This window comes from Oreochromis aureus, linkage group 13, assembly GCF_013358895.1.
Source record: "Oreochromis aureus strain Israel breed Guangdong linkage group 13, ZZ_aureus, whole genome shotgun sequence".
In the NCBI taxonomy this organism is placed as follows: domain Eukaryota; kingdom Metazoa; phylum Chordata; class Actinopteri; order Cichliformes; family Cichlidae; genus Oreochromis; species Oreochromis aureus.
This window is the reverse complement of record NC_052954.1, coordinates 25,352,119-25,364,228: the sequence shown is the minus strand read 5'-3', so window position 1 is coordinate 25,364,228 and position 12,110 is coordinate 25,352,119. Positions and strand designations below refer to the sequence as shown.

The 12,110-nt window shown below is 38.0% G+C and overlaps 1 protein-coding gene across 1 annotated transcript in view; it reads right to left on the bottom strand.

The window, feature by feature from the left end:
- Window positions 1–1,007, bottom strand: part of LOC116325742 (inactive phospholipase D5-like) — a 56,594-nt gene extending 55,587 nt beyond the window's left edge. The window contains exon 1 of the mRNA XM_039622152.1: window positions 568–1,007. Within this exon, the coding sequence (XP_039478086.1) occupies window positions 568–573 (6 nt within the window). The 5' untranslated portion in view covers window positions 574–1,007. The remainder of the gene's footprint in view (window positions 1–567) is intronic.
- Window positions 1,008–12,110: the final 11,103 nt, after the last annotated feature.

Below are 12,110 nucleotides of genomic sequence, written 5' to 3'. Positions count from 1 at the left end.
TGCCAAAAACAGCAATGAATAAAATAGTCACAAGACCAAGTCAATACAGCACCTTGTATCTAGGTCTAAGTGTGAATGAGTATGCACAGTGCCAAAGCATGGATGACTTCACATTACATGCAATATTTCAAGATATTTTTTGACCTACTTCCTATAAACAAAGATCAGAGAAGAGTATAAAGTAAAGGCAAAGTACAATATCCCACAGCACCACTATCCTTGAGGGCTACACACTATATTCAAGACTTGATCTTCACACTCTGAGTAAAAAAAACAAAAAACACAGAAAAAAAACCCCCCCCCCCCCAACACTTGAAGCCAAAGAACAGTCAGAACACTTCACAGTAACAAAGAGACATATGACTTTCTCATACAGCACACAGGTTGCACCAGATAGATAGATAGATAGATAGATAGATAGATAGATAGATAGATAGATAGATAGATAGATAGATAGATAGATAGATAGATAGATAGATAGATAGATAGATAGATAGATAGATAGATAGATCCACTCACTCACTCACTCCTGCTTAGATTAAACAAATTTTATAGTACAGAGCCCACCTTCATGATGCATCCCTCTGTTTGTTAGTCCACTCTGAAACACATGTGTTCTTCCGGATGTGCGAGATGAAAGAGACAGAAGGAATATGTGTCCGTGTGTGAGCTGCAAAGTCCGCTGCCTTCTCTGGTCCCCGGGAGTCACAGGGGAGGAGAGTCCATCCCTCTCGGCAGAGAAAATGTATGTGTTGGTGTTTGTAAGTGCACGTGCATATGTGTGTGAAAGAGAGTGAAAGAGAGGGAAAGAGAGGGAAAGCGCTGCTCCTCCTATCCTCTCCTACAACTGCATGAATGAAAACATAAAAGGACACACCTCTATCTGTCAATCTATATATAGATCTATCTATCTGTTGAACTATCTGTCTTCTAGCTTCCTTCTTCACTTTTCTTTCTCTATCCTTTCCTCCTCTCATCTGACCATATCGCATGTTCGCTCACCTCCTTCTCACTCTCCCTCTCCCTCCCCTGTGCTGTCTCACCACCCTCTCTCTCTCTAATAGAAAGCTCAAATTTCTCCACTCTCCCATACAGACCCACAAAACAGGGAGGGAATAGAGAATAAATAGATGTTCAGACTCTCCTCTCTTTTCACTGTACATCCACTTGCCTCTCCTGCTTATATCGTCTCACCTTACCCTGCATTATTGCGATAGTGAGCTCCTCCACTCTTTCTTTGCCGTAATTAATCAGATTTTTCAGGTCTATTGGTTTTAATACTAATCCAGTTTGTTCAGATGTTAAAACAGAAATGCAATACATGATGGAATTGCAGAGGCACAGCATGAAACAAAGTGCAGGCAGTGAGCCTAGTGAAACACAGCCAATGCTACTGAATTGCATTGATTCAAGACATCTCAGTGCAGTTTAGTTCACTGACAGCAAGCAGAGATATGACAAAGTAATGCTATTTTACACTTCTTAGTATGCAACAGCAATACATCGGCAGCGCATTGAAATGCAGAGCAGATCCTGTTCGGATGCAGGGTATAGATAGTAAATCTTTTAAAGTCTGTCTGCCCTGCAGCTGTGTGCTGACAGAGAAGAACCAACAGGGGGTGCTAGTACGCTTCTTAAGTTGGCGATCATCGCAGTGCAGTAGGCATAGGAAAATAAGAGACAAAGAGAAACAGGGCTTCGTGATTAGAAATAACTAGTAGATCAACTATGTTAAACTTACCATAGACTGAAATTTTGAAAAACAAGCAACAAGCAGAAGATCTGTGAAACCATTTTTAATACAATGAGAACAGACCAGCAGAGAATGAAGCAGAAAACACTAAAGTCAATGGACTATTTTTCTTTGTTAAAGCCCTTACAAATACATTACCTTTATGTCTTTTATGGTCCACCTGCAGCTAGCTATCCGATAGAACAGCTTTACTGCCCATAAACAAACACTGTTACAGTATCCAGGCAATTTTCACCAGTCTTATGCAAGGCTACAATGATGATCGTTAGCTGAAACTCACAAAAGCTTAAAATCCCTATTATTAGACATATTCTTGATTATTTAAATAGAAGATGACAAGACTTAAGAGTCATATAAAGAAGTAAATACAACCCAAATCCCAACAGTATCTTAAGCAGCAGAGAGTATGCAGAGATTAAAATTTGTTGGAGTTACCATGTCCAACCACCTGACATGGACCTTCAGACCTTTGACGGACAAGCAATATTTATTCCTTTTTGATCAAGTGCCTACAAGGGTGATAAAAACCATATCATTCACTACAGTCATTCAAGACTCTTTCTGTTCAAGTGTAGTATTTCAAGCACATCTCCCCCAGGGACTGGTGCTGAATTTCTACAGAACCATCCTCACGAACATGATCATGACGCGGTACTAAAGCTGCTGAAGCAGCCGAGCAGAAGGACCTACACCGTGTGGTGAAGACTGCATACTAAAGGAGCTCCCACAACTGGAAGATGTCTACACCAATCTTCTGAGGAAGAAGACCAGCGGCATCATTTCAGACACGTCACACCCCTGTTACCCTCTGTTTCAACTTTTGCCATCAGGCTGATGATACAGATTAATACAATACTCATGCAAACAGACTAAGGAACAGCTTTTCCCCCCACACAACCACCCATATGTTATAATAACTTGCACTGACAATAGCTCTTCAACACTACAATTGCACCCCATATAATCACTCATTCAGGAGCATCCATCCATCAATCCATTCTCTTCTGCTTCTACCCCAGCTGCCACAGGGTTGAAGCAGGGTATAGGAAAGGCTGCCAGTCTGCTGCAGGGCTAACGCAGACAATGATTCGCATTCACATTCACATCTGTGGGCATTTTAGTAATACCAGTTAACCTAAGCCCACGAACTGCATACCTTTGGACTGTAGGAGCAATCCAGATTACCCAGAGGGAACCCACTCAGTCACAGTCCACACAGAGAGACACCCACTCACACTCATGTTCACACCTATGGTCAATATTCATGTTGCCTCAAAAGGTATTTGCATAATAAAGTCACTTTTATAAGGTTCCTTGCCTTAAGTATAAAAACAATACAATGACCCGAATGACAGCAAGTGCAACATCACTCCAGATGAATGGGTTTTTTTTTAATTATTTTTACCGGGAGAAAATCAATTAAGTACTTGCTTGTGACTAGTCAGCCTACAGTGTAACTGTAGCACATATAAAGAGGTAGAAGATTTATTTGCACAAGCCTTGAACTCTTTTAAAAACACTAAAGGAGGTGCTGTTAGTTTCCTGCTTCCTGTCCTCTGTATCCAGGCAGCCCTCTTGACTAAACCAAAAATAAGTGTTTCTCAGAGGAAATGACTGAAAACTTGTTTGACGTAAACGCTCAGTTTGAACCACTTAAGAAAGAGTGAGAATGTGCAATTATAGTTGGTAAATTATTGTTTAATTTAGGATAATTGTTGTTTAAATTCCTTAAATAGCTTGTTTAAATACAGAGAAACCACTGAAGTGCAACCGATCTCAGATATAAAGCATTGACCTCATCTGTCCTTCTGCAGGATAAAGGATGCATGTGCTGTTTGGAAGCTCTAAAAGATATGTAATCTGTAGTTGATCAGTTTTCCAAATGTTTCAATAGTACTGTATAACAGTAGCTTTACTTGCCTCTGAAATGTCTCTTTGTGTCTTTGTGTTCCACAGCAGGAACATATTAGGGGGTCATCACAGCAGCAAAGCACACCTTAAACAATATTCTAACAACACAATATTTATAGAAATGCTGATCCGTGTTCCATTAAATACATTCTGATAGTTTCAGGATCTGTCAGTTTTTCTTCACGCACAAAAATAATTGGAGCATCTGTCACAAGCATCACTGATGCAGTATCAGCACTCAGCGGTGCCATCCATCTGCTGAAGTTGGTGTGTTTTTGTGTTTTGGATGCACTGCAGAACTGTGAGTTTCAAGCTGACTTGGCACTGCGCACAACAAAAAAAACAAGGGAGACTTTGTTTGGCCTTGTCTTAGATTGACAGTTTTATGTCGGATTCAGGTCATTTCACATCCAGCCTTCCGGTATCAGCTCCAGATTTCCTTTGCCACACTTCATGAAGAGGTCAAGCTGCGTCTCTCTTGTTAGTGTCAGCTAGCGCAACATGGGTACTAGCTGACAACATGATGCCGCCTGCGTGTGCAGCAAATAATGCAAGAGGAAGATGCTGCATTGGTTTTATCACTCACTACTCTCCTATATATTGCTGGTATATCACAGCTGCACACTGATATGAAATTCCATGTAAACATAATACTCAAGTAGTGCAATTAGATCTGGCACTGTCCCACAAATTAGGAACACATGAGAGAAATTCCAGCAGGGGGCAGTCACTTTACAGCAAATCAGAAATAAGGATCAACACGAATTTCATCAACAAAAGAACGTGAATTGCCACGACTACATGACTTTAATGCAACTTCAATGCACAGTTTCATTCATCATCATTAATAAAGCACATCTAACAGCTTTGCTTACGCTAGTCATTTTTTTCTTCATACTTTGTTTGATAAAACTTGAAACTACTGAGGCAATAAAAGTACCTGAAAAGAATTACTTAATGCATGGATCTTTCTATGCATCTTTGCAAGCTATTAGAAGCTGCTTCCATCATTTATATGCAGTCCGTGTTTTTAAAAGTTATAGATGTGGCCATAGACAGTTCATCTCTCTTATGCACATTAATGTGTGGTTGTATTATTTTGATTGATTAATTGTTAAAATGTGTGCAAAGCCCTAAAAACACCAACTTTTTAAAAGATTTGTTACATTAATATAACCAGTAGCTTACTGTATTTGTTGCAGGTAACATAACAATTTAAATAACACACAGCTCCAAGTGGGACTGGATTTAAAAAAATGAAGATATATAGCTTGAGGAGGTTTGAAAACTCAAAGAATTATCAAGAAGGTGAATAACGCACAGACCTAATGCACCCCATACATTCATATATATGTTTTGAACAAATTTGCAGGGTTGCAGGTATATATTTACCATAGTTTTGATGAGAAGAAAAGTTCTAAAGCTGGAATATAACATGAGCAGCAGTTCTGTTACTCCAACACTAAGAGTCTCTTTATTATCAGTGTAGTCAAAGCAAGCATCCAATAAACTAATCCCTTCTAGCATATACAAAGATATTGCACTTGAGTAGTTTCATGAGCTGTAACCACTCTTATCTCTGCTCTGCTGTATTGAAATTTCCCGAAGCGTGAGAGTTTACTGAGCCTCCGGCATTTGAACTATAAGAGCTATGAAGTGTTTGCCAGTGAAATTAAACAGAAAACATTTCTAGAAATCAGTGGAGTCGAGGGGGATAAAAAGAGCATCAAATTAGATTATGAAATGTCAACATGAAAGCTTTCTTTTTAATCTCCATTGTGAGCTACAACAGACCAGCAGAGCTTCTCTCTTAAGAGATCTAGAGATGATAGCACAAAGGTTTCATAGAAGGCTTAAATCCTTCTGGACGTTTAAGATAATGTGGATTTCACAATTCAGTGAGGGCTCTGTACTCATGTAACACTTTCACAGCTGAAATAATTTAGCTTCGTGGTACAGAAACAGAGTCTAATGAGTTTCAGCTAATTGCCTAATTAGTTCAATTCATGAAAAAGCATGATTATGGCTTCCAGTGGATTTTCCCCATTACTCTGTCTCGGCAGGTGGTTTGTGAGGGGGTAGTAGAGATTCTTTCCATCTTTAAAAATCTGGGGAAAAAAAATCAATTATACAGCCTTTTTTTTCCATGATAAGGAATGCTATTGATTTACTTATTTACTCATTTAGTCAGTCACTTCCCCTTCAAAGATATGCACTTCATTGTCTGTGCCAAGGGCAGTTTGTCAAACAAAGAATAACAACAGGCAAAGACCTGAAAAGACCTCTTCTGACTTTGAAGACAGCAAAATCTTTTTTTATGATGTCCCTGACTGCACTATCACATTATTCAAGGCTTGAATTGATTTGACAGTAAATCCTAAATATATAACATAAATCAGTATAAATACTGAAGGGCTTTTTGCAGTATTACAAAGTTGGGAAAAAATATCATGTATTAAAAATTTTGATGTAATGTGTATTTATTAACTGATTATATTTTAAAGCAATCTGAGCCAATTTTGTGATTAAAGAGAAAGAGGAAACACGCTCCCTCTGAGATGTCATAAAACAAAAAGAAAAAAAGGAAAGAAAATAAAAAGCCAGTTAAACTAAAGGAGATTTAAAGCTCACATGTAGAAAACTGACAGCCAGTATGCCTCAAACTGTCAGGTCCTGAAGAGACGTTCAACTAATTAGAATTGAAACAGATGGTATTCATTATCATGGTGCAGTATATAGATCACACACCTGGAAACTGACAGTCTGATGCGTGCTGTGGGCCAAAACGTTATAGCTCCAATCCTCTGAATTAAAAATCTACATCAATTTACACAATGAAGTTTTCATATTAGGTGATAGCTCCCCCTACTGTTCCTGTAGTCTACAAACTGTGCAAGCACTCGCAGCATCACTAAGGATCAAACATCACTAAGGTTTGGAAAAGAAATCAACAGCAAATACAGAAGTCATGTGATTCAAAAAGAAAAGCAAATAAGCATCTATCCAACCAAAAAGCAGTCAAAGTAAACTAAATAAACAAGGCAGGACTATACAACAGAATAGTGAATTAAGGGTATACGTGTGTGAGTGTATAAATGTGTGTGTGTATGTGTACCAAGCCAGATTTGTGTTAATTCAACCACCTATGAAAGAGTGAGAATGAGCAATTATTGGTAGTAAATTATTGTTTTAATTTGGGATAATTATTGTTTACATACCTTAAATAGCTTGTTTAAATACAGAGAAACCACTGAAATACAACCAGCCATCAACACAACCAAAGTAAACAAGGAATGCTACCCATTTAGGAAAATAAATATCTAGCTCCCAGAAACACCTACTTTATAATGTAGAAGTGATTAACATGCATGTTATATGACAAATCAAACATGTGGATCTACCCACTGTGGTGACCTCTTGTGCATATAGGAGCAGCTGAAAGTAGCTTTAATTGAAGTTCTTTCAAGGTTTGTTATGGTAGCGAGTTTAATTATGGACTATATAGAACTATGTTTGTGTAGATTATGTTTATACAGTAGTTGCAGCCTTGTACAGTTTAGCTGTAAACAGGCAAGAGGTAAACTTTAATTAAGCATGAAGCCTCCACACAAGGTCAAGTTGATGCTGAAGTGAAATCAGGATGAACTCGTGCCAAGCTGTTAAAAAGGAGCCAAGAACCCCGAGCATCAATTTTAATTGGTACTGGGTATTGAACACAGTGAAGAGTGTTGGTGATTGATGATAGTAAGCTTCTGGCCAAAGGTATCTACACACGGACTATAAAGTTTGAATACACTTACAACAACAACTCTCACAGATATAAAGACATCTGTCTTCTTGCCCTCATTTCTGCTGATCTTTAGGTAGGAAAATAATCCCATTGTAAATCTTCCTTAACTTTGATCAGCGCTTGCAGCAGTTTATATGTGTTGTCTTTTATTTCACTGTCTTCTCTTTGCTGTTTATCTTCCATCCACTACATAATGAGAATATTCTGTCTGTAATCAAACACCTTTAATCAACTGGTCAACATTTTTACTTACAATGTAATGTGGCTGCTTGACAGAGGAAAGTGGATTGGTGAATTTTTTATTTTTTTTTGTTGTTTAAGAGTAAAAAATTAGACTAGAACATCTTACAGAAAGATCAAAGCCTTCGAGCAGCATTATGAAGAGACTGCTTTATGGCTAAATTTAACCGCAAAGAAACAGTTTCAGCACAAACTTCAAGATGAGTCTTTTCCCCTGCTGTCAGATAAAACTCACCAATTAAAAATAAAAGGAATCCAGAATTCTGAAAACCTGTCCATCTCTAACTGAAAAACTAAGGTCTTGCTGCTTTGAAGGCAGAGACAATTGCCCGAGGTCATCACCAAGTAATGGGGATGAACGCATGAGACAACAGCATTAATGAGGCTGCACTTTCTCCACGGAGAGCAACCTTTTATCTGAGGGTGGTTAAGGATTGAAAGTGATGACAAGAAATCTTTTAGGATCGCCTAAAGGAAGCAGATGTGCTCCTGAGTCCTAATGATTCATTACTGTGTTTTTGTGAATGTATTTATGTCTGTTACATAAATTGCTGACAGTTTCTAAAGCACGCTTTTTGTTTAAAAAGAAGGTGCTGTAGAATTTTGAAAGATCTGGAGTCCCATTCACCTCCATTAGGGTTGGATGATATGGTGCCACAGAATATAACACAAGGAGATATTTGTCAGCTATTAGACCACATGCCATTTTCTCTACATCAGTGTCTTCCAGAGTTTTAATGTCAGGCCTTCCTTTTAAGCACTTAACTTGACTGATTGTAAACAAAGGGAAAAAAGGACTCAAGGCTTTCCTGCTTCACTAATAAAGATAGTAAAGAGTAAGACAGGCATCATCATATTTCTCTTAGGACACCTGCATGTGAAACAGGATTGTTATTACAATTTTAATCATTGCTATTTGGCAGTATGGCCCTGTTGTGGGACCTCGATGCCCTGTGTGGAATACTTAAAGACAGCAACGCACCATTACTGAACAGTAGAAAATGACAACAGACATTGATTGGGTCAGAAATAGCATGAAACAGAAGAGCTGGCGTGGAGGGTGGGTTGCAAAGCAGCTTGCAGAAGCAGCAGCATAAATATAAGAGGTTTCCCAACAGGACGCAGGGACTTCCAGGTGAGCTTGATTCTGTGGCCTGCTTGAACTAACATTATGCTCAGTTTTATGCACCAAGATTATTATTTCTTTCAAATTAATCACATTTTTTAAAAAGTTAATTCTCCTCATTTGATGACCACAGGTTTAGTGTCTCTGCATTTAGTATCTGAAATGTATATAAACAGTTCCACCTTGCAAGGCAATGGAAATAATAGGTTTTACTCTGGTTTCCTTCAAGTGCTTAAAATAAATGTATTAGAACACCTTTCTTAAGAACAAGAAAATACAAATGTTTTAAAAATGAGTCAAAACATCTTTAACTAAAAGACTAAACTTAAAATTACATTTTAAAATAACAAAATTACATAAACTAAAAATTACTGAATTCTCATTTTTATACTCAAATTTGAGCCTGGACTCTCAAAGAAGTCAGATCAATCATGAGTTTTAACTATTAAAACTATTTTTTTTCTGTTAGTGACATGCAAGTAAGTGTAATTTGGCATCTTAATAAACAAATGAAATAAAAATGTAAAAGTGATTTTTGGTAATTAAAAATATTGCTGATTTAGAACAGCTGTGGCAGATCCTTACACTGGGTGGTGGTCTAATAAATTAGTTAAGCAGTATAAATGTTTCACATATATAACTTTATTTATTATGTATTAAATCCGGAGGTTTATCATAAATAATCATAAGTTGTTATTCACTTCATAGACAGCTTCTCAAATTGATTTCCACAAATTTTCACACGGCTAAAAATATTTCTACTTTGTCACTACATCTACATTTCCCACTTCCAGGGTGAACTTGTGTTATAGATGGACGTGTCAAAACCTGAGTGTAATCTTCCTACCCCTCATTCTTCAGCCGATTCACAGCATCATTCATCACTTCCAGATAAAAAAGTTCATCATAAGATATAATGTCTAATAATATTTCATACTTTGACTAATGTGCACTGAGAAATCAATCCGACTTTCTTATTCATTTGAGGCAAATAAATATTTTCCCTGAGTTTCATCATCTTCACTCGCCCAGCCCACAAAAATAGCAGATGAGAGGGATAGGAAAAAAAGAAAGAAATAAACATAATAATGTCACAATCTGCAGGCAGCAGACCGTGTGGAGCGGAGCGTGAGGACCCAAATGCAGACAACGTAGGCAGGAATGAACTTTAACAAAAGGCGAGCCATTTATTCAGGCTGATTGTCAAAACAGAACGAAATAAGAAAACCAAAATGAATGAGGAACTAATCATGAAAACCTAAACTGGGAAAACACAAGGAAACCTGGAAAACTAGGAACATGGAAACAAAGGGGTAGGTGGAGAGGGGCTTTGGCAAAGGACGGAGGAAAACTGAGACAATATAGACACTGAGGGATGATCAGGGAAGTGGAAACACATGGGAACACAGCAGGAACAAATTTCCACATAACAAGACGAGGAAAGCAAAACTGAACACAATGCACATGAGACAAGTAGCACGCATACCAAGACTCAGACAAGGACATGTAAGCTTGACACCAGGATGGGGATAAACAAACATGAGAGCACATGACAGACAGGGGAGACAAGGAGGAAACACAAAGAAGAACATGGGAACGAATAGCTAAGGGAGACAGAACACAGAGTGTCTGACTGGGATACGAAAGAGAGGGCGAGAGACACAGAGAGTAACAAACATGGAAACATGGCAGACCTAACATGGACGACGCTAAGGACAAAACATAAAGGTGAGTGTAAGAACACAGGAGGAGAACACTAAAGAACGAAACCCAGAGACTAGACCAAGAGAAGAGAAAAATAAACTGATGACCCTACAGTGACTAAACAAGAAAACCCAACATAATAACATCCAGAAATCAGCTTAATACTCAAACTCAAAATGAATTTAACAAGATTCAAAAGTCCAAAACACAGAACACTGGGTCACTGATTAAGAATCATGACAAATAAACTTACATAAGAGGCTAGAAGTCCCCGAGGCCCCATATAGTTTGACCAATAATACCACAGATATGGGTCTATACATCAGCGCTGCCACTATGAAATTGAAAATGCAATCAGCGTGTGGAGCCAGCTGTACTTTCAGCTGCCAGTTCTTAAAATTCCTCCGGGAGGTTTGGCTATCTTTCATTCACAGTTAGCCTCCTGCCCTGGCTCTCAGCTGCTGATTCATCTTCTTTAAGACTGTCTTATGAGCACACAGTGAACACAGAAGATCCAGTAACTGCCTTAAGAGAAACTTTAAATGGCATTTCACCTCCCTAGGTGCAGTGATGTGCACCTGAAACCAGATAGATGAATGAGTGTGACTACAAGATGCAGAACAGCCACACCTGTTTACTACAACAAGAAACAAAAAAGATATTTTTCAACCACTTAGTCTATGATTCTGACCTCTTGTATGAAATTCTATGTACTCATGTAAAAATGCATGTAGGCAATAAACAAACAATAGAGGATCCACAAAGCAGAAGGCTGGATACAGCACCAACATGCACCTTCTTCAGCTGATCATCATTCAGATTATTTGCTGGATGATTTGTTTATTTGCATGATTTTATGTTGGAAATTAAACTACATCAGGATAGGAAGCAAAAGTATCTCCACTGTGTACTATATCAAGACCCCATCTTTAGTAATGTACTCTTTAAACTTGCATAATTTAATGAAAGCAACCACAGTAAACTCATCTGTTACAAAATCAATGACTCAGCACAGATAAGAGGAAAAGAGAAGTGTAAGAGAAAACACATATGCATAGCTACCGAGTAATAACTAAGAGCAAGCTGATACGCTTGGATGAGCAGCAAAATATGTTCAATGAATTGCATGAGACTGGTCAAATAAGGACAGAAGATGATGTTTAATCCAAATGCAGCACTATCATGCTTTCAAAACGTAGCAAGGAATGAAATTTCACCATACATACTGAACTGATCCATCTCTCTGTTAGCTGCTCTAATAGTAATCCTTCCCCTTGTGGTCAAAATGAATTTTCTTGGTTGTTCTTTGATGATTCAAGCATCATGATCAATTTTTAATTAATCAATGAGGAATGATAAACAGTCTTGTTATTCACTGGTACTGTTTTGAGGACAGGGTTGTGCCAAAATGTTCACAGATTTCACAGTATTTGTATATGTTTTAAGTGGATTTTTGGACAACTGCAGAATATGCATATTCCAAGTTACAAAGTGACCAGGTGAAAACATGAGGCTGTAATCAGTCTCTGATTTCTTAGATTGATGACTTCACTTGGAATGAGTAAAAAACCTTCTTGGAGTTTGAA